The following is a 23,861-nucleotide window of genomic DNA, read 5'->3' as shown; positions in this document are numbered from 1 at the left end:
TCCCCTTTCCCTCCCTTCCCCTCCCCTCCCCTCCTTTCTCATTCCCCTTCCCCCAACGTCACCAGCAGTCATTGCATTGTAGTGAATTGACCTTTGTGTTCGTTGTGTTCTACGTTGGCAGATCCATTTAAACTGGCTGAAAGGAAGAGACGCCCTCAAAGATAACTACTCTCTGCTGTACGTCGATGTTGCTGTTGCTGCTGCTGCTGCTGATTCTGCTTTTGCTGCTGCTGCTTTTATTTGCTGCTTATTTAACGACATATTTCTCACTGTCTCTCCCCTTTCTATCTGAGCTGCTGCTGCTAATTCTGCTTTTGCTGCAGCTGCTTTTATTTGCTGCTTATTTAACGACACATTTCTCACTGTCTCCCCTTTCTATGTGAGCTGCTGCTGCTAATTCTGCTATTGCTGTTTTTATTTGCTGCTTATTTAACAACACATTTCTCACTGTCTCTCCCCTTTCTATGTGAGCTGCTGCTGCTAATTCTGCTTTTGCTGCTTTTATTTGCTGCTTATTAACGATATATTTCTTACTTCTCTCCCCTTTCTATGTGAGCTGCTGCTGCTAATTCTGCATTTGCTGCTTTTATTTGCTGCTTATTTAACGACATATTTCTCACTTCTCTCCCCTTTCTATGTGAGCTGCTGCTGCTAATTCTGCATTTGCTGCTTTTATTTGCTGCTTATTTAACGACATATTTCTCACTTCTCTCCCCTTTCTATGTGAGCTGCTGCTGCTAATTCTGCATTTGCTGCTTTTATTTGCTGCTTATTTAACGACATATTTCTCCCTGTCTCTCCCCTTTCTATGTGAGCTGCTGCTGCTAATTCTGCTTTTGCTGCTTTTATTTGCTGCTTATTTAACGACATATTTCTCTGTTTGTCTATCCCCTTTCTGAGTGGGGATACCTTAACGTGGTGAAAGGGTCTGCGTATCGCCATAATCAGCAAAGCTGTACTAGTCAGGGCCACTCGTACTAGGTTGGTTTGCTGTGAGTTATCAGACAAAAGTCTTCCATAATCACCAATCCGCAGTGGCCTGCGTGGTAATAGAAATGACCAAAACACAGATTTGACCAAAACGTGTCCGAGGCCTTTGTCCTGGAGTAGACTCTAAACGGCTACATTTGTTGTTGTTGTTGTCAATGGCCAAACCCCAGCCATGACCAAGACATGTGTGAGGCCTTTGTCATACAGTGGTCTAGAAACGGCTACATTTGTTGTTATTGTTGTTGTTTTTGTCAGTGGCCAAACCCCAGCCATGACTAAGACATGTCTGAGGCCTATGTCCTGCGTTGGACTAGAAACGGGTGCCTTTGTTATTTTTATTTTTGTTGTTGTCAATGGCCAAACCCCAGCCATGACCAAGACACATCTGAGGCCTTCGTCCTGCAGTGGTCTAGAAACGGCTGCCTTTTGTTGTTGTTGTTGGTGTTGTCAATGCCCAAACCCCACCTATGACCAAGACACATCTGAGGCCTTTGTCCTGCAATGGACTAGAAACGGCTGCATTTGTTGTTATTGTTGTTGTCTCTCTTAAAGGGGCTGAATAATCAGCGGGCAGACACGTCGGAGATGATATTGATCACATCTTCCCTCAAAGAATGCCGGCGAGATACCCACAGGGGAGGTTTTAATGGATGGATTCAGGTCAGTTATTCTCTTCCTGCGTGTTCTCTCGCTGCTGTTGGTTGGTGGGTTGGCCTTTGATGGGTCTCTCAGGTTGGGAAAAGTCTTTCGTCTGTGACGTCGATAACTCTTGTTTTTTGAGAGGATTCATAAAGGCTGTGTTCAAAGAAATATCGTGTTTTGATAAAGCTGGAGATATTCTTAGACTCTGACGAATGAACGTGTTATCGTAGACAAATCATGCTGACGAAATACAATTTGCTATGGCTTGATATGGTGACTCGATGATTTCTAAGTATAATTTACTTATTTTATCACCATTTTTATGCAAAATTATATTCATAACTAAGATAATTTTGAAACAGTCTGATGCTTATTTCTTTCTTATATTTCTCTTTTCTCTGTCCGTCATAAAGCTTTCTCACACTATTAACCACTGGATGAGAAAGAGAGAAATATTATGTGAGAAAAAGCATAAAACAAAATGCTCTTGAATATTAACCTGGTTTCATATATTCTCTGAACGTTCGATTAATCTGTAGTGCTAAATATCTCTCTCTCTCTCTCTCTCTCTCTCTCTCTCTCTCTCTCTCTCTCTCTCTCTCTCTCTCTCTCTCTCTCTCTCTCTCTGTATATACATACATTCATACATAAATGCGCACATATACAAAGTAATATCAATGGAAACGCCATATCAGACCTACAAAGGGCAGAAAGCAATATGTTGACACCTGCACCAACCACCCATTGAGATATTATTACAAAGGAATGAAGGATCCTTTTATGCTTGGCCCGTCTGATATTTTCTCCCTCCCTAGATACGGCCCTTTTCCTGTGCCTACACAACCACTGAATGGCCTTGCATATTCTCTACTTACTCTCTACTACCTTCAATCATATTATCACACTTGCTCCTAGTCAACTTTGGTGTAGGAGGGACACAACAGTTATGGAAAGAAGTTGTTTATGGAGAAGGTCCCTCAAAATTTAAATCAATGTTCTTTAGTCTTGGTAGTTATGTTCTCGAAGATCACTCAAAAATTAAACCAATATTCTCTTGTCTTGGCCACTGCCATAGCCTCTTGATTATGGCTTCACACTGCCTTAGATTAGAGTTTTCTTGTTTGAAGTTAACTTAAAGAGAACTTCTCAGTCCTTTTTCTTTCGAGGAATATGTTATAGAGGTTTAGTGGGTCCAAAGTATTGTGGTTTAGCCGGAGGTTATCATTATCTTTACTTTGCCTTCATCTTTGATCTTCAAAGATGAAGGCAAACCCTCACTATTGTCTTTTTTAAAGTCAGATTGTTTAGCCTAGAGGTTTTTTTTTTTTTTTTTTTTTTTTTTTTCTTTTTTTTTTTTTTTTTTTTTTTTACCCTTCATTGTGTCTGTTCCACCACGTTGACTTTTTTATCTACATTTTGTTTCTTTTGCATGGACTCTGATAAACATGTTCATATACGTAGTCTTGTTCATAATGTTTATGGTGTCGTTTATTGTTTTTTTTTTTTTTAAGTAAGACGTAATATTTTTACGGATTTTAGTACTAATGAGAACTAGAGATGTTGATAAAACAAAACTTTCCTCGTCCATGGACTGTATTATAAAATTAATGACCTTATACTTGCTTCGAGGCCTTATATTATATCGTTATGTACAAATAAATGTTCTAAAGGATAGCATTCGACTGAGCTCCTCATTCCATCTTCAAGAGAGTCACTAGTTTGTCATTTCGATGGCAGGGAGAAAGGCAGTATATATTGAAAGTGAGTACACAGCTTCCCATAAGACCTGTTATTCAAGTGGGTGTCATGATATTCAAGTTATACGGATTTGTGGCAGGCATTCCTACTTGGTCTCTGTCACAGTTGCGGCCATCCATACTTACATCATCTTATTCTTATTGTCTTATTATTCATGACTAAGATGTAGAAAGAATGTAAAATAACCTTTATTGTGTTTGTTGGCCATTTCAATGCTCACTATAGAGAGGTTGCAACCTGTTTCTCCTACTGATTTCCTTGGACTAAGAGCTCCTGACTTGCTAAAGAATCCGTCTGTGAGCAAATTATACAAGAATTCCATCCTGTTTGTTGAATTGTCGTATCTAATACAAAATATGGTTCAATGGAAGAAGAGGAGACTTGTAATCATTGTAATGAAAGACATTTTATTTTATTGGGAATGATTGTACCAGGCTAAGAACTATATATCAGACACATGTTTCAATTTACCATAAAAGAAATTACTTCAGAGACTTGGAAATATAATTGGCGAGTTACCTTCAAGTGCACAATTTGGTAACAGAAAATGGTGAGCTACTCTCCAATCTGCACTCTGGTGAAAGGCTTCACAGTTTCTCCTGTGGTTAAACCAGGTAGCCTTTTTATTCACTGTCCAAAGGAGAAGGCAACCCTCTGGGCTAATGTTTTTGACAGCAGGAAAAGAAATGAGATATTCAGTTTGCCTCAATTTTGTTTTGCAAAAGCTGAACTGACAAGTTGAGCTTCTCGGTCCCATGATGTTCACAGTCTTTTAATGGATCTTGATCTTTATAAAGGCGTAACACCAAATTGCATTTTCAATTATTTTTTCTTTGGATGTGGGACGATATATGTGATTACGTAGCTCTTTAATTCTGTTGGTTTTCATAAGAAGTTAAAAGAGTTTTGCTGTTTTTTTATTCTTCTTTTTTTTTGGGGGGGTGGGGGGCCTTGCATGTTGGAAACTTGTTAAGTGTTTGTCCCTTAAGTAATAATAGAGCTGTGGAAGTAATTTCCGATCACCACTAAATTCCTTGAAGAATATTCTTAAACGTTTGTTTGAATCGTAGGAATTTAAGTAGTTTGAACTTTGTACAACTGTTTTTGTAGCAGGTGGCTCACGTAAGCCTAGTATCATGACTTAACTGTAGTTTTTGTTTATATATATATATATATATATATATATATATATATATATATATATATATATATATATATATATATATATATATATATACTTATTGATTATATCAATTCTGTACTACGCTACTTTCCTTATTGGGTTGTAGCTTGACTTATAATAATATTAACGACAACAATAATAATCACCAGATTCGGTTGTACATAACAGTAATAAAAGTATAAAATGTGCATTATATGTATTATGTTATCATTTAACAAAAAAAAAATTAATCTTTGTAGTGGTGAATGCAGCTGACCTAGCTGACGCGATGCCCATCTTATATTTTCTCCTTTCCCTCCACAGCATCTCCGGAGAGGAGCATTTCTACCGCCTGAAGGTGAACCGGTACGCCAGCGGCTCTCAGGCAGGCGATGCCCTCAAGTGGCACAACACTATGAAGTTCTCCACACCCGACAGGGACAACGATGCCATTATGGGTAAGACGTTTACTTCGTTTACTGTGGTTAAGAGGAAGGGGATGAGGTGGTGGTGATAATGTTGATGGAGACTTAGCAGAGGTGAAGGGGAGGAGGTGGGGGTGGTAATGTTGATGGAGACTTAGCAGAGGTGAAGGGGAGGAGGTGGGGGTGGTAATGTTGATGGAGACTTAGCAGAGGTGAAGGGGAGGAGGTGGGGGTGGTAATGTTGATGGAGACTTAGCAGAGGTGAAGGGGAGAAGGTGGGGGTGGTAATGTTGATGGAGACTTAGCAGAGGTGAAGGGGAGGAGGTGGGGGTGGTAATGTTGATGGAGACTTAGCAGAGGTGAAGGGGAGGAGGTGGTGGTGGTAATGTTGATGGAGACTTAGCAGAGGTGAAGGGGATGAGGTGGTGGTGATAATGTTGATGGAGACTTAGCAGAGGTGAAGGGGAGGAGGTGGGGGTGGTAATGTTGATGGAGACTTAGCAGAGGCGAAGGGGAGGAGGTGGTGGTGGTAATGTTGATGGAGACTTAGCAGAGGCGAAGGGGAGGAGGAGGTGGTGGTGGTAATGTTGATGGAGACTTAGCAGAGGTGAAGGGGAGGAGGTGGTGGTGGTAATGTTGATGGAGACTTAGCAGAGGTGAAGGGGAGGAGGAGGTGGTGGTGGTAATGTTGATGGAGACTTAGCAGAGGTGAAGGGGAGGAGGTGGGGGTGGTAATGTTGATGGAGACTTAGCAGAGGCGAAGGGGAGGAGGAGGTGGGGGTGGTAATGTTGATGGAGACTTAGCAGAGGTGAAGGGGAGGAGGTGGTGGTGGTAATGTTGATGGAGACTTAGCAGAGGCGAAGGGGAGGAGGAGGTGGGGGTGGTAATGTTGATGGAGACTTAGCAGAGGTGAAGGGGAGGAGGAGGTGGGGGTGGTAATGTTGATGGAGACTTAGCAGAGGTGAAGGGGAGGAGGTGGTGGTGGTAATGTTGATGGAGACTTAGCAGAGGCGAAGGGGAGGAGGAGGTGGGGGTGGTAATGTTGATGGAGACTTAGCAGAGGTGAAGGGGAGGAGGTGGTGGTGGTAATGTTGATGGAGACTTAGCAGAGGCGAAGGGGAGGAGGAGGTGGGGGTGGTAATGTTGATGGAGACTTAGCAGAGGTGAAGGGGAGGAGGTGGTGGTGGTAATGTTGATGGAGACTTAGCAGAGGCGAAGGGGAGGAGGAGGTGGTGGTGGTAATGTTGATGGAGACTTAGCAGAGGTGAAGGGGAGGAGGTGGTGGTGGTAATGTTGATGGAGACTTAGCAGAGGTGAAGGGGAGGAGGAGGTGGTGGTGGTAATGTTGATGGAGACTTAGCAGAGGTGAAGGGGAGGAGGTGGGGGTGGTAATGTTGATGGAGACTTAGCAGAGGTGAAGGGGAGGAGGTGGTGGTGGTAATGTTGATGGAGACTTAGCAGAGGTGAAGGGGAGGAGGAGGTGGTGGTGGTAATGTTGATGGAGACTTAGCAGAGGTGAAGGGGAGGAGGTGGGGGTGGTAATGTTGATGGAGACTTAGCAGAGGTGAAGGGGAGGAGGTGGTGGTGGTAATGTTGATGGAGACTTAGCAGAGGTGAAGGGGAGGAGGTGGTGGTGGTAATGTTGATGGAGACTTAGCAGAGGTGAAGGGGAGGAGGTGGGGGTGGTAATGTTGATGGAGACTTAGCAGAGGTGAAGGGGAGGAAGTGGGGGTGGTAATGTTGATGGAGACTTAGCAGAGGTGAAGGGGAGAAGGTGGGGGTGGTAATGTTGATGGAGACTTAGCAGAGGTGAAGGGGAGGAGGTGGTGGTGGTAATGTTGATGGAGACTTAGCAGAGGTGAAGGGGAGGAGGTGGTGGTGGTAATGTTGATGGAGACTTAGCAGAGGTGAAGGGGAGGAGGTGGGGGTGGTAATGTTGATGGAGACTTAGCAGAGGTGAAGGGGAGGAGGTGGGGGTGGTAATGTTGATGGAGACTTAGCAGAGGTGAAGGGGAGAAGGTGGGGGTGGTAATGTTGATGGAGACTTAGCAGAGGTGAAGGGGAGGAGGTGGTGGTGGTAATGTTGATGGAGACTTAGCAGAGGTGAAGGGGAGGAGGTGGGGGTGGTAATGTTGATGGAGACTTAGCAGAGGTGAAGGGGAGAAGGTGGGGGTGGTAATGTTGATGGAGACTTAGCAGAGGTGAAGGGGAGGAGGTGGTGGTGGTAATGTTGATGGAGACTCAGCAGAGGTGAAGGGGAGGAGGTGGTGGTGGTAATGTTGATGGAGACTTAGCAGAGGTGAAGGGGAGGAGGTGGGGGTGGTAATGTTGATGGAGACTTAGCAGAGGCGAAGGGGAGGAGGAGGTGGGGGTGGTAATGTTGATGGAGACTTAGCAGAGGTGAAGGGGAGGAGGTGGTGGTGGTAATGTTGATGGAGACTTAGCAGAGGTGAAGGGGAGGAGGTGGGGGTGGTAATGTTGATGGAGACTTAGCAGAGGCGAAGGGGAGGAGGAGGTGGGGGTGGTAATGTTGATGGAGACTTAGCAGAGGTGAAGGGGAGGAGGTGGTGGTGGTAATGTTGATGGAGACTTAGCAGAGGCGAAGGGGAGGAGGAGGTGGTGGTGGTAATGTTGATGGAGACTTAGCAGAGGTGAAGGGGAGGAGGTGGGGGTGGTAATGTTGATGGAGACTTAGCAGAGGCGAAGGGGAGGAGGAGGTGGGGGTGGTAATGTTGATGGAGACTTAGCAGAGGTGAAGGGGAGGAGGTGGGGGTGGTAATGTTGATGGAGACTTAGCAGAGGCGAAGGGGAGGAGGAGGTGGGGGTGGTAATGTTGATGGAGACTTAGCAGAGGTGAAGGGGAGGAGGTGGTGGTGGTAATGTTGATGGAGACTTAGCAGAGGCGAAGGGGAGGAGGAGGTGGTGGTGGTAATGTTGATGGAGACTTAGCAGAGGTGAAGGGGAGGAGGTGGTGGTGGTAATGTTGATGGAGACTTAGCAGAGGTGAAGGGGAGGAGGTGGTGGTGGTAATGTTGATGGAGACTTAGCAGAGGTGAAGGCGGGGAGGTGGTGGTGGTAATGTTGATGGAGACTTAGCAGAGGTGAAGGGGAGGAGGTGGTGGTGGTAATGTTGATGGAGACTTAGCAGAGGTGAAGGCGGGGAGGTGGTGGTGGTAATGTTGATGGAGACTTAGCAGAGGTGAAGGGGAGGAGGTGGTGGTGGTAATGTTGATGGAGACTTAGCAGAGGTGAAGGCGGGGAGGTGGTGGTGGTAATGTTGATGGAGACTTAGCACAGGTGAAGGGGAGGAGGTGGTGGTGGTAATGTTGATGGAGACTTAGCAGAGGTGAAGGCGGGGAGGTGGTGGTGGTAATGTTGATGGAGACGTAGAAGGTGCCGAACTGCGCTATAATTATTCAGTGGCCACTTTCCTCTTGGTAAGGGTAGAAGAAACTCTTTAGCTATGGTAAACAGCTTTCTAGGAGAAGGACACTCAAAAATCAAACCAATTTTCCCTAATCTTGGGTAGTGTCATAGCCTCTGTACCATGGTCTTCCACTATCTTGGGTTAGAGTTCTCTTGCTTGAGGGTACAATCGGACACACTATTCTATCTTATTTCTCTTCCTCTTATTTTTTTTTTATAGTTTATATAGGAAATATTTATATTAATGTTTTTAATGTTCTTAAAATATTTTATTTTTCATTATTTCCTTTCCTCACTGGTCTATTTTTCCTGTTGGGGCCCCTGAGCTGATAGCATCCTACTTTTCCAACCAGAGTTGTAGCTTAGCAAATAATAATAATAATAATAATAATAATAATAATAATAATTGTAGGTTGAGGTGTAAGGAAATATGGGCGGTAAGGGTGAGGAAGAATAGTTTAAGAAAGGTGATAAATCTAAATTAAGTAGTTTCAGCAAGGAATAAGAATTAAGGAAAGTAGGAGAAAGATGAGAAAGGTATGGCTAGGGAGAATGGAAAGACGTCGATCAGTGTTTGGTAGAGCACAAATAGGGGAAAAAAAACCAGAATAAATAGTTATTGGAGAGGTGGCAAAGAATAAAAGAAAAAAAACAGAATATATAGTTATTGGAGAGGTGGTAAATAATAAAAAAGAAAAAAACAGAATAAATAGTTATTGGAGAGATGGCAAAGAATAAAAAAGAAAAAAAACAGAATAAATAGAGTTATTGGAGAGGTGGCAAAGAATAAAAAAGAAAAAAAACAGAATAAATAGAGTTATTGGAGAAGTGGCATAGAATAAAAAAGAAAAAAAAACAGAATAAATAGAGTTATTGGAGAGGTGGCAAAGAATAAAAAAGAAAAAAAACAGAATAAATAGAGTTATTGGAGAGGTGGCAAAGAATGAAAAAGAAAAAAAAAACAGAATAAATAGAGTTATTGGAGAGGTGGCAAAGAATAAAAAAGAAAAAAAAAACAATAAATAGGGTTATTGGAGAGGTGGCAAAGAATAATAAAGAAAAAAAAACAGAATAAATAGAGTTATTGGAGAGGTGGCAAAGAATAAAAAAGAAGAAAAAAGAATAATTAGAGTTATTGGAGAGGTCGCAAAGAATAAAAAAGAAAAAGAAAAACAGAATAAATAGAGTTATTGGAGAGGTGGCAAAGAATAAAAAAGAAAAAAAAACAGAATAAATAGAGTTATTGGAGATGTGGCAAAGAATAAAAAAGAAAAAAAACAGAATAAATAGTTATTGGAGAGGTGGCAAAGAATAAAAAAGAAAAAAAAAACAGAACAAATAGAGTTATTGGAGAGGTGGCAAAGAATAAAAAAGAAAAAAAAACAATAAATAGAGTTATTGGAGAGGTGGCAAAGAATAAAAAAGAAAAAAAAACAGAATAAATAGTTATTGGAGATGTGGCAAAGAATAAAAAAGAAAAAAAAACAGAATAAATAGTTATTGGAGAGGTGGCAAAGAATAAAAAAGAAAAAAAACAGAATAAATAGTTATTGGAGAGGTGGCAAAGAATAAAAAAGAAAAAAAACCGAATAAATAGTTATTGGAGATGTGGCAAAGAATAAAAAAGAAAAAAAAACAGAATAAATAGTTATTGGAGATGTGGCAAAGAATAAAAAAGAAAAAAAAAACAGAATAAATAGTTATTGGAGAGGTGGCAAAGAATAAAAAAGAAAAAAAAAACAGAATAAATAGAGTTATTGGAGAGGTGGCAAAGAATAAAAAAGAAAAAAAAACAGAATAAATAGAGTTATTGGAGAGGTGGCAAAGAATAAAAAAGAAAAAAAACAGAATAAATAGAGTTATTGGAGAGGTGGCAAAGAATGAAAAAGAAAAAAAAACAGAATAAATAGAGTTATTGGAGAGGTGGCAAAGAATAAAAAAGAAAAAAAAACAGAATAAAAAGAGTTATTGGAGAGGTAGCAAAGAATAAAAAGGGAAAAAAAAACAGAATAAAAAGAGTTATTGGAGAGGTGGCAAAGAATAAAAAAGAAAAAAAAACAATAAATAAAGTTATTGGAGAGGTGGCAAAGAATAAAAAAGAAAAAAAAAACAGAATAAATAGAGTTATTGGAGAGGTGGCAAAGAATAAAAAAAGAAAAAAACAGAATAAATAGAGTTTTTGGAGAGGTGGCAAAGAATAAAAAAGAAAAAAAAAAGAATAAATAGAGTTATTGGAGAGGTGACAAAGAATAAAAAAGAAAAAAACAGAATAAATAGTTATTGAATAGGTGGCAAAGAATAAAAAAGAAAAAAAACAGAATAAATAGTTATTGGAGAGGTGGCAAAGAATAAAAAAGAAAAAAAAACAGAATAAATAGAGTTATTGGAGAGGTGGCAAAGAATAAAAAAAGAAAAAAAAACAGAATAGAGTTATTGGAGAGGTGGCAAAGAATAAAAAAAGAAAAAAAGACGGAATAAATAGTTATTGGAGAGGTGGCAAAGAATAAAAAGGGAAAAAAAAGAATAAATAGAGTTATTTGAGAGGTGGCAAAGAATAAAAAAAAAAAAAAACTGGTAAGTAGGTGGTAGAGGTGTGGGAGGATGGGGGGAGGTGGAGAGGAGCCCTATTTAAAGAAACGGTTTATTGCAGGTGCGCAGTGAGCATGCGTGAGGTGAATCACATGATGGTGCGTGACGTCATGGATAGGATGGCCTATTATTTCATTTAAAGGATTGAGAGAGAGAGAGAGAGAGAGAGAGAGAGAGAGAGAGAGAGAGAGAGAGCACTTCTGATATCTACGTCATCAGACCAAATTTCCAAGAGGTGTTGCAAGTGGTGCAATTGTCCATTTAAATTAGTATATTCATTACTGCGTAGTACTTTTATTCTATCTTCTATAAAGATCCTCTTCTAATTTTAATTCCATGGTTCATGCTACTTTAATATTGTTTGTTTGCTTGGTGTAATTCATTGCTTCCTGTGGTAAATTATCTACTTGCCAGCTTCACATATGTCTATTGCTAACGCTGGTCTCCTAATGGTTAGGGAATTACTCGGTAGAAATTAGGTTCATATTAAGTGACCATCATGCATTGTTGCTTCTGTTTTTAACCAGCCCAATCTTAGGTTTCTTAAACCAGAAGGGAGTAGTTTTGTGATTTAGGGAATGTTCATTGTTTACAGCTAGAAGGATTATTTATCTTGAGAATGTCATAGTAAAGTTAGCAAGTGATACGATCCTAAATGCGCTCTTTCCAAAAGCGAAATGAAATGGCTGCTAGGCTCATTAGAGATATAGAGTTCATCTAAAAGATAGCTTACTTTGTCTATATATCCTGTAGCAGCCGTTTCTAGTCCAACGCAGGACAAAGGCCTCAGACATGTCTTGGTCATGGCTGGGGTTTGGCCATTGACAACAACAATAACAACAACATGAACAAATGCAGCCGTTTCTAGTCCACTGCAGGACAAAGGTCTCAGACATGTCTTGGTCATGGCTGGGGTTTGGCCATTGACAACAACAAAAACAACAAAAGCAACCGTTTCTAGTCCACTGCAGAACAAAGGCCTCAGACATATCTTGGTCATGGCTGTGGTTTGGCCATTGACAACAACAAAAACAACAAAAGCAGCCGCTTCTAGTCAACTGCAGGACAAAGGCCTCAGACATGTCTTGGTTATGGCTGGTGTTTGGCCATTGACAACAACAATAACAACAACAACATCATCAAATGCAGCCGTTTCTAGTCCACTACAGAACAAAGGCCTCAGACGTGTCTTGGTCATGGCTGGGGTTTGGCCCTTGACAACAGCAACAATTGTAGCCGTTTCGAGTCCACTGCAGGACAAAGGCCTCAGCCACGCGTTGTGTGTCTCCATCGGCTCTAAATTCCTTTCTTCTGCCTGCCACAGAAATTAATATTATTGGCAGGCACCTCACTCTTCGATCTCTTGTATCACCTTTACTAAAATCTCGTCCTACTATTTGGATGTCTGAAACATCTCGCTAATCTTAGGTACAGAATTGCTCTGAGTTTGTGTCTTCCTTTGTTTTACAACGATATTTATGATCATATTACGGGAGATTCTTGATAGGCAATCATTCAGAAGTTATTTTACCGTAAATGAATTTCGTTATTACCATTTGTGCCCCGATCGACGTCAGGAACCCGGGTAGCTGTAACGCCAGATAGCTTATAGTCGAATATTATTATTATTATTATTATTATTATTATTATTATTATTATTATTGGACGTTTGCTTTATCTATGTCCAGATGACACTATCTTCTTATGATAATGATAATAATAGATATAATAATAATTTTAAGACCAGAAGCAGTTGTTTATACAAGCATAAATGAAGCGAAGTCATTACTAATCATCCTATCCTGAGTTTATATTCTACAAAAACGGTACGAGTATCTTTTGGACCAGTGAATCAAGAAAGCCAAATTCATTTTTGATAAACAACACGCATGTTTAATAAACATTATAATTGAATAGACAGAAGAAACCCCTAGTTTATTCACCGAACAAATAAACGAGCGAGTAACAGGATGAAGTCAGACCACCTCGAAGCTGGATCCCCTGAAAAGGTTTGGTTATTTTTTCTCTTCAGAGAAGAATCAGTTGAGTCTCAACTTTGAAAATATTTTTTCTATTGAAGGAATTAGACACCTTGAAATATTTATTAGTAGTAGTATTATTATTGCTATCCAAGCTACAACCCTAGTTGGAAAAGCAAGATTACATAAGCTCAAGGGCTCCAAAAAGGAAAAATAGCCAAGTGAGGAAAGGAAACAACGGAATAAATAAACGATTAATTTTCCCAGTAAATCCTCCAAACTAATTACTCTTGATTATCTAAACCTGAATCTCGATTAATACAGAACTCATTAACTAAACGTTTCATCAATTTCCTCTTTCGTCAAACTTTGTTCTTATCACCGACCAATCTCTGTTATCCTCATCTGTGCTTCCCGGGCGCGCTTTAACCACCTCAGAGAGCTTCGCCCCCACTTGATCTTGATGGCAATCTCCTCTCTCTCTCTCTCTCTCTCTCTCTCTCTCTCTCTCTCTCTCTCTCTCTCTCTCTCTCTCATGCCACCCACCATACTCATTCGTGCCTCTCATGGCTGTGTTTCGCAGGTCACATCCACTTTCATTTACTTCGTTGTTGAATTGTGTGTGTGTGTGTGCGTGTGTATGTGTGATTAGATTCACATTACCGTCTGTGTCTCGCCGTGTCTGTACTTTACTTTGCGGTGTGCATCCTGCTCCTGGGTGGCCTTATGCCCTCTTTTTGTTATCATGTTTTTCTCACCAGTTTATTCTTGTTAATGACTTTTTTATCTTTTATTATAAAAATAAAGAGATTAGCTCACCAAACGTTCAGCTGGGGTCCACAAGGCACTAGAAGTGGTGAAAGACCTAGGCCTACATGGTTGAGGACTATGAAGCGCTAAGTAGGAGATGATGAATGCAGAAATATTGAAAAATAAAGAGAGATTAGCTCACCAAACGTTCAGCTGGGCTCCACAAGGCATTAGAAGAATTGGAAGACCCATGCTTACATGACTGAGGACTATGAAGCGCTAAGTAGGAGATGATGAATTCAGAAATATTGAAAAAGAAAGAGATTAGCTCACCAAACGTTCAGGTAGGCTCCACAAGGCACTAGAAGAGTTGAAAGACCTAGGCCTACATGGCTGAGGACTATGAAGCGCGAAGTAGGAGATGATGAAACGAGAAACATTGAATTAAAAGCTCTAGAGGCGACTGGTGAAATCTAACCGAGGCCCTTTGCGTCAATAGGCGTAGGAGGAGATGATGATGATGTAAAGATACAATTACATTTTTTTTATTTACATTATTTTCGTAATTATTCTATACCAAAATACAGATGGGAACTTAGTGTTTTATGAAATTATAAATCAACTCAATACATATTAAATCAATTAATATTTTTTTAGCAGGAGTGTGGTATGGACCATCTATAGGATTGTTGACAGATATATCAAATTTGGTTATATTTTTAAGAAACAGAATGTCAAAAACAAAAATTTTAATAACTCATACTTTCAAAAAAGAATTAAATAAGATATTTACAAAAGAAAACATTTCTGATAATTACTTGAATATGTAAAGTTTGTATCTATAAGTTAATGACGTTTGTACAATAAACTTCACTGTATATTATATAATTGTTATTAATCATGTTAATAACTTGCTTGTTATTTCTATGTCCTATGTTGTTTTTCCGATCTATATTTGCTTCTTTTTTTTCTTTTTTTCTTTTTATTTTACAGCTCTGCTGTTTTCGATTCTTCGACTCTGGTTCCGAGTGTTTTATTTTTTCATATAGATTGTTCTTGATATCCTGTGTAAACGCATTCCTTCACTCTTCCTTGTTCCCCCTGACATTCTATTCTCTCACAGTGTCTTTAATTTCTGTCATTCTTATATTGCATCTCAAACATTCGTCGAACTGCTTGAATCAATTTTTTTATTACAGGATAACTTGTATGATCTTAAAAAGCGAATCTCCACCACGAAGTAGACAGAATGAATCAGACTTAATCACCATCTTCATTATCATTTCCTCTTGCGCCTAATGACGCAAAGGGCCTCGGTTACATTTTTCCAATTGTCTCTATCAACAACCTTCGATGAATTCACTTCCGTTGGATGTAATACGGTATATGAAGTTCGTATGCACAAGGCATCCTTTAAAAGTTTTCAACCGTTCCCCCGGGGATATTGACGTCTTAAAACTCTTAGCAGTTTTCCAAGGGTAGGAACCAAGCGTGATAATACTGGATGAAGTTTAATATTGGATAATACTCAATTCTGTGCAGGGAGTTGCGTATACTTGCAAAAACTCTCGTGAAAAAATGCGTATAGTTTTTTAGATTTCAAAGTGATAAAGATTTAACTTGAGAATTAAAAATACTTTTAACAATAGAAATATTAATAGAGAACGTTTATATAAAATTCACTATGTGTGATATGCTTTTTGTCTACATGAAATGATCTTGTACCAACCACCAAAGGTTCTGCCACAAGGACGCACCTTAAGACTTAATGAGGGCTGTTGACGTAACCTGAAGTTCTCAAAGCAGTTGAATCCTAAAGACGTATCACTTGAGTAAATAGGAGTTTTGGAAGAGTTTGTCAAGAGCTCTCTGACGAAGACTTCGTAGACATTTAGTTAATTTCCTAGAAGGTGCTTTAGTTGAATTGTGAAAGACTGGATGATGTTATACTTCCATTGAATTTCATCGGGTATTTATATAATCTTGGAAAAGAAAGTAGATGATTAATAATGAAATCCATAAAAAATTAAATCATGTACTGACTAAGAGGCACGTTGTGCTTATGTGAAAAGCCTCTCATAAAAATATATAGTAAATGATCAATAATTAATATCTTGGAAGAAAAATCACTTGTTTCTTCAATACCTGTATAAATATTTGCAATTATTATTTTGCTGTAATACCTCTATATCTTGTATATATAAGGACTAAACAATATAGATAAATCTTAGAGCGAGATACAGGAAAGTCTATTCTATCTATTCACCAAGGCACTTCCCCCAATTTCTGGGTGGTAGCCGACATCAAAAAGAAACAAAGGGGGACTTATCCTCTCTTCGCTCCTCCCAGCCTGACGAAGGATTCAGCCGAAAGTTTAGTAAACAAAAAATCTATTATAATATTTTTTATAGCCTTTGGAAATACAGTCGACTTACAATTTGGGAATCCCTTTAATAGCAATTGGAAATATTGTTGACTTAAATTCCAGGCATTTTTTATCTTCATCATCTCCTCCTACGCCTATTGACGCAAAGGGTCTCGGTTAGATTTCACCAGTCGTCTCTATCTTGAGCCTTTAATTCAATACTTCTCCATTCATCATCTACTTCACGCTTCATAGTCCTCAGCCATGTAAGCCTGGGTCTTCCAACTCTTCTAGTGCCTTGTGGAGCCAGCTAAACGTTTGGTGAACTAATCTCTTGGGGAGTGCGATGAGCATACGCAAATCATCTCTATCTACCCCTCATCATGATCTCATCCACATGTGGCACTCGAGTAATCTCTCTTATAGTTTCATTTCTAATCCTGTCCTGCCATTTAACTCCCAGTATCCTTCTGAGAGCTTTGTTCTCAAATCTACAAAATCTATTGGAGACTGGTTCATTGTCATGTTATGATTCATGTCCTGATTTTTATATGCCATTTCAGGCGATTTGATTTCCATTTGATAGCCATTGGAAATACTATGTCAGATTCCAGGTATCTCTCTGGTAGCCATTGAAAAGGCTGTTGATTTAGATTTCAGGATTCTGTTGGATAGCTATTGGAAATACTGTTATCTTAGAGTTCAGGAATCTCTTTGATTACCATTGGAAATACTGTCGAGTTAGATTTAGGAATCTCTTTGTTAATCATTTGAAATACTACTGAGTTGGATTTCAGGAATATTTTGACACCCATTGGAAATACTGTTCAGTTAGATTTAGGGAATCTGTTTGATAGCCATTTGAAATACTGTTGAATTATATTTCAGGAATCTCTCGGATAGCCATGGTAAATATTGTTGAATTATAGCACGGGAATATCTTGCATAGCCGTTAGAAATAATGCCGAGTTAGATTTCAGGAATCTCTTTGATAGACATTGGAAATACTAACGAATTATATTTCAGGAATCTCTTGGATGGCTATTGGAAATAAGGTTATGTTAAATTCCAGTAATCTCTTTAATAGCTATTCGAAATACTTTTTAGTTAGATTTCATTAATCTCTTTCGATAGCCCTTGGAACTAATGTTCAGCTCTATTTCAGGAATCTCTAATAATGTTTTGCCCATTTATAGCCCAATTTCTTGTCGTTTGATCAATTTACGCCAGAACATGAAATTTGCATTGGATTCTTCGCCAAATTTTATAATGAGCAAAGCACACACCCTGAAGTTAAGACTCCTTAGTTTTAACGCTATGAAAATTTATATCTGGATACAGTAATATCCAATTATATTGCATTTACATTTTAGATGTATTTTTATCTATTTCATATGTTTGTATCTGTCTGAACAAACGAGGATTATGCTTTGATAATAAATATTGCTTTTTATAGATTTTAATGTATTTTAAATGATTGTATCTAATGATTATGGCACATTCTAATGCAAGCTTCTGTATTTTGCATCCATTATGAAATTTTAATAAATGTTTATGCTATACACAGTAGACACATGTAAACAAATATTTTGTTTTAACAGCTAAACTTCAAATTGTTCTCCACCAGCTTGCAATTCTACACACACACAATGATATTCATTACTCATCCTCCCGTCTCTGCCACGACCCATCCTAATGAGCACTGTCTATTCCAGGACACAACTGTGCCAAGAAAAACCACGGTGGCTGGTGGTACCGGGGCTACCGCGGCTGCTACCAGGCCCACCCAACCGGGCGCTTCCAGCGGAACCCCAGCCCTCCTCCCCGCCAGACCAATTCCAGAAACTTTGACCTGGGCCCCGTGCTCGTGTGGCAAAATTGGCGCGGCGAGGATTACTATCCCAAGACGCTCTTCCTCATGTTCAGGCCAAGTCTCAATTAGACGAGACAGGATGGCGAAGGGACATCAGCGCTAGTCAGCATTTAACATCCACTGAGAGAAGAAGGAGGAGAAGAAGAAGAAGAGTGGAGAGGGGGGGAAGGAGGGGTAAAACCAAGAGCTGATGATGATATAAAGGGATTGGTGTGATTTTCCTTGTTATGTAGTTCGTTTACTTTGTATTAAACCCTTACGAGAGAGAGATTATTCAGTAGGTCGGCTGTATAGCCATGACGTGGTTATATAATCTTGCATCTTTCATCCTCTTATTTTACTTGGTACAAGACACGATGTGTGGTGGTCTGGAATATTTTGTATCATGAAGTCAAATGTTAAGTGTAAAGGTATATTGAAATCAAGTTAGTGTAATATATACAGTATATATATCATGTATGTATGTATGTATTGCATTACATCTATGTTTTTTGGTGAATGTATGAAATGTAGTTTACAAAATTCCACAAAACTAAAGATATAAATCTGGAGTGAGTACTCCCTTTAGAACATCTTTTCATATCTTAGAAGAGATAAAATGTAATTAACCTTAATGATATCTCATATACAGGTATAATACTTTACCAACGAAATATTTTTTCGACATAATTCAAATTTCAGATATATCAATGAAATATTTCCAATAGCAATGTACTCGGCATTGCACATATGAATCAGCATATTTTATAGACTGCTTCTTGTATTTTAGACAGAAATTCCTCAAGAGTATTTACTGGACCTCTGTGAAACTTGTAAAGTGTTAAAGTAAAGAAGCATTTATTCTATACTGTTACAACGTAGCATCTTTGGAAGAGAGGAAAACCGGTTGATTGAATCACAGTGCATGGTTCATTTTTTTTTAGGGGAAAGATGGGGAAAAAGGGGAGAGAGTGTTTTAACTCGTTGAAAGCATAGATTTTATCATTCATAATTGATTGATTTGAGATTTTCTTACCATCCTTGTGAGCTAAGGGTGGGGGGTTTGGGGGAGCCTATAGGTCTATCTGCTGAGTCATCAGCAGCCACTGCCTGGCCCTCCCTGGTCCTAGCTTGGGTGGAGAGGAGGCTTGGGCGCTGATCATATAATATATGGTCAGTCTCTAGGGCATTGTCCTGCTTGCTAGGGCAATGTCACTGTCCCTTGCCTCTGCCATTCATAAGCGACCTTTAAACCTTTAAACCTTGTCAGATCAGTTGAGGTCTAGGCATTACGAACAATGCAATGATGGTTGTGTTTTATCGATTCGAATTGAACTTTTTGGTCATTAACCTATGCCTTCAATCGAGTTAATCAAGTGGAAACAAAAATTAAAGTTAAGGAAGACTTTTTTTTTTAAACTACAGTAACAGATACGTTAAGATTGGTATAATCACATGTGAAATGATAAAACAGTATTTATATATAGATATATTTTTAGGTACTATGACTTGTATAATGAGAAGAAAGAACTGTTTATGATCGATTTCGACACTGATTTCAAATCAATGGGTGTTTTTTTTTGGGGGGGAGGGGTGTTAGCTGTCTAGACCTTTGTGACCAAAGACTCCTGACACCTTTGAGTTTGTGACACCAAAGAATTTGTGGGAAATTTAATAACTTTATGGAATTTTCTCAGAATGTTCGTCAATGTCATATGATTGTGATGGAACACAAATGCCATCGAGTTTCATGCCCATTGCTAACATTTCGACTTATTACATTATTCTTAAAATTCAATCCACATTACTGACACTAGATAATTTCGAGATTGAATGATATTATCAAACTTTGAAAAATATTCGTTGACGCTATAGAATTTATGGTCGATTTCTGACACCCTGATTGATGAGATCACATTTTTTGAGGAAGTTACGATGGTTTATCAAATTTACAGTGTTTTTACCCATTGTGGGAGCCAAAGAGAAGATCGGGGACAGGATGACATTGAGAAAATTATCGATTGTGCATAAATATCATAGACATTTCAAATGGTACTGAGTAAAACAGAATGTATTTTCGTGCTAAAGAATGTTGCTCATTGCTTTCTTCAGACATTTTATTGTATTGGGCTGTTTGGGACAATGAAGCATTTTAGCTAATAAAATCTTGCTTAATTTATTCGAAATATACAATTTTTTTTCGTTTAGCTTAGTTTTATGTTGCTAAAATGTTGACAACAAATTTCTAATCAAGAGAATTCAACATCATTTGGAAATTGTATTTCAAATATTTTTATATATTTTGGCTAATGATAATCAAATTAAGACCAAAGGTCAAGGGTGAAACAAATCTTAAGTCATTAGAAGAATGGTTTCTGGAGGGTCAAGTACCACTGCCATTTCCCTTCAGCTCCTGTCTTGTTAGTCAGATCTCTAAAAAAAAAAAAAAACTTTGTCAAGCAATGGTTTCTCTTTCAGATGACAGTGTCTGGATGCTGTTTATAATTTATATGAAGCTCGAGCACTTGTAAAAAGTGCCAGATTGTATCTTTGTTATATTGGAAAACTCTATGCCAATGGTTTGGAAAAAAAACTTAATAATGAGAGAACATTGGTGAGAAAAATAAGAATGTATTTGGAAGTGTCTGAAAAAAAGTCTTGTCAGCCAAGAAAAGGTTCCCCTTGGCTAGCATAGGAGAGGAAAACGAATGTTATTGTGTACATGTTTCTACTCGGGCTCCGGCGGAGCTCGTCACCATGATAATGTGTTGTGGCCAATGTAAAAAAAAAATCAAACGAACCCTTACATAGCCCCCAGTAATGTCTGTTAAATCGTAAGTGAGTACCATGTCATAAAAACAGCGTATGGACTGTACTAATTATAATAATAACGGTATTATTCATGTGATCAAAAGTAATATTTACTCCCCTTTTTTGATGTACGATTCTGTGGTTCATAAGACGAGGATGTTTGTTTGTTTGTTTGTTTCCTGGTGTAATCATCCATCTTTTTATCTCGCTCTTCGACCACCACCCGCCAAAGTCATAGCCAGATTGCTCTTCTAGTGGGTCGTGTTTGTTCCTTCCAGTGGATTCTTTCATTTATTCGTAAATAAGGTGTTCTCTGCATGACGTGGAATACTTCAGAGGCTCACGACCGTAAACAAACGCACGATGTTTCACATCATAATTTGCTGCAGTACAAGGACTAACATAAGTGATGAGTTTGTGTTGCCATGTCTATGAAATCTAGGGGAAGTAAATAGTTCTAGCGTCATTTGCAGTAAGGTCCTCTACCAGATACTTAAAAAAAATTCTTGATCTTTTACCATGAATTGTGTCATCATATCTTCATTCATTTTTAAAATCCGATTAGCATCCGAAGAAACATATAATGCCATGATTTCTCTCAACTATTTTATACAATGAGATCTTCCCATGCAGTTAAAGTTCACATTGTCATCCATCTCTTTAGTTTACTGCACCTACTCGCACGCAAAAGAAAAACCTATGACGCAGAACAGTTGAACAAATGAACCATCATATCCCTAAGGAGATCTACGTTTAATACTTTTTCTCGACTTGAGACGATAGCGAGTAGCCTCTGCCAACGTATCTCACGTCTAATAGTCCTGGTAAGCTGATAAGTACTGAATGACGAATCCAGTAAAACGTTCTTCTAGATCCACTGATGAGAGTGGTGTTTGCTAATCTACGAGAGTTTTCAAGTACACGTGACGTACCTAGTTAAGGGTAGGCTCCACCTAGGAGGGCTGATTTTTAAGGAGGACGACTGCAGCTTTGGGGAGAAATCGTTCGAAAGCATCTACGAATTTCCCGTCTCGCCTAAACCTCCTCATTTCTTATTAACTACATTTAAAAAAAAACTCGAAACGTTTCAGCGCATGCGTATTAGAGACTATAATCATAATGGTAGTTGAGTTAGTCGTTTTTCTTCTTCCGTATATCTTCTCCAGAGCATACTGTATTTAGCAAGGCTGCCGGAAGCGAGCGGCTCATTTCAGTAGTTAAGTTTCCACAGTACAGAATACATTGTGGATTGTTTGCCAATGTGTAGCTGGGCTTATACTTTAATCAACCATTTTCATTTCCTTAACTAGTGAGTTCACTCCACCACCACCACCCTGTCTAGATGAAGTTAAAATTTTTTGCACACCTCCGTGGCAGCAAACATTAAAAAAAAGAGAGATGAAATCCATTTGCTTCTCCTGTATATTTAACCTTCAAGAGCACTTGTGTATGTCAAACTTACGGAAGTAATGGAAACAATCCAAATCTGATTTGCTATGGTTGATGACTGGAGCCCTCAACACACATGACAGATGACCCCTTATACTCTGCTCTCCACCAATAATGGGTTAACTAAGACGAACTCAAGTAGCTGGTTCTACTTAAAAACAAAGTAAAGAGAGACATTGTCGAGAAAGGTCATAATATTTAACGAGCTCTATTGTACAGTCGGTGGCATTTTAAAAATGTAAAACTTTTTACGTGAATCCGGGACACTTGTTGAAGGATAACAAAGCTTAAGATTAGTTTCCATTTGTGGCGTAAGCCAGCTGTTAATTATCCGTTGCTTGTGACCTAATTAGAAGCGCAATTATCCCAATCCATCCAGAATTTAAAAAAAAAGAGAGATATCTAATTATCATAAGGTCTTTTATCCCTTAACAAGTTCCTCGCCCATTATAAACCAGGCTTGCTTTGGGCTTCCCTAACCCATTGTTAACACTATTTACATTTTCCATATTAATAAATTTCATCCAGCAAGGCCACTATGATCCCAGTAGGAGGTCATCAGTTTCTGTGTTAACGTTGACCCGAGCTGACCTATAACCCACAATTCGGTTTAAAAAAACGTCAGGATTAATTTAATTTTGATATTTTGTTTTTGAGTGTGGATATGCGTTCACACACAGACCAACAATCCCTTGCTGATTAAAATTTATCCAGACACGTTAAAGGTAGTTCTTCACACAACCACTGCGGTGTTTAGCCACTGTATGTTTTTGTCTTTAAGTCCTTTTCATAGTCAAGAGAAACATTAGGGTTTTTCATTCCAAACTTTCCGCTCAGTATTGTCCACAGATACTGTGATGATGATCAACTGCTAAACATGACCAGATCTTTTAAAAATGAGTTGGGATCGACAAAGAAAGGGTTTCCTGCGATGCTGACGATTCAGAGATAACGCTTATCCTGTTATCAGGAATTTTAGAATTTTTTCCAACGTAAAGAAACGTATACATAACCACCTAATATATATATATATATATATATATATATATATATATATATATATATATATATATATATATATATATATATATATCTAATATGGGAGTCTTTATTTCAGTTGTTTAAATTACAATTCAGAGATAACATGAATTTCAGATTTTCTTCCAACTTAAAGAAATCTATGTATAACCACCTGGATTTTTTATATATACAATATTTGAGTCTTTATTTCAGCGGTGTTTAAATGACAATTCAAAGATATCACTTATCCTTTTATCAGGAATTTTAGATTTGTTTTCCAACTTAAAGAAAACTTTATATAACCACCTGGATATTTTTATATCCAGTATTGGAGTCTTTAATTCAATAGTGTTTAAATTACATTTGATCTATACTCGTCAAGTGATCAATAAAAAATACAATTTAGATTATTGATTGATTCTCTATGGGAAATCAAAATTGTCCGCCGAAGGTCATCTCAATTTGTCGGTCCTTTCTCTCATTCACACACACACACACACACAGCATCAGGTGTTCCCATCAGATATTACTGCTCAGTATTATTATAAGAAAGAGTTCAATATTTTCATCTTGAAATATAAAAAAAAGATAAAAGCTGTTATAGAGTTATGTGAGGTAGAATTATAGATCAGGAATTGAGCC

The 23,861-nt window shown here is 38.5% G+C and overlaps 1 protein-coding gene across 1 annotated transcript in view; it reads left to right on the top strand.

Moving 5' to 3' along the window:
• Positions 1-22,097, top strand: part of LOC137638415 (angiopoietin-related protein 1-like) — a 44,827-nt gene extending 22,730 nt beyond the window's left edge. Inside the window, exons 3-4 of the mRNA XM_068370465.1 lie at positions 4,877-5,010; positions 17,803-22,097. Of these exons, the coding sequence (XP_068226566.1) occupies positions 4,877-5,010; positions 17,803-18,029 (361 nt within the window). The 3' untranslated portion in view covers positions 18,030-22,097. The remainder of the gene's footprint in view (positions 1-4,876; positions 5,011-17,802) is intronic.
• Positions 22,098-23,861: the final 1,764 nt, after the last annotated feature.

The sequence above is a fragment of the Palaemon carinicauda genome, chromosome 3, assembly GCF_036898095.1.
Source record: "Palaemon carinicauda isolate YSFRI2023 chromosome 3, ASM3689809v2, whole genome shotgun sequence".
NCBI classification, from domain to species: Eukaryota; Metazoa; Arthropoda; class Malacostraca; order Decapoda; family Palaemonidae; genus Palaemon; species Palaemon carinicauda.
This window is presented reverse-complemented; position numbering and strand designations above follow the sequence as displayed.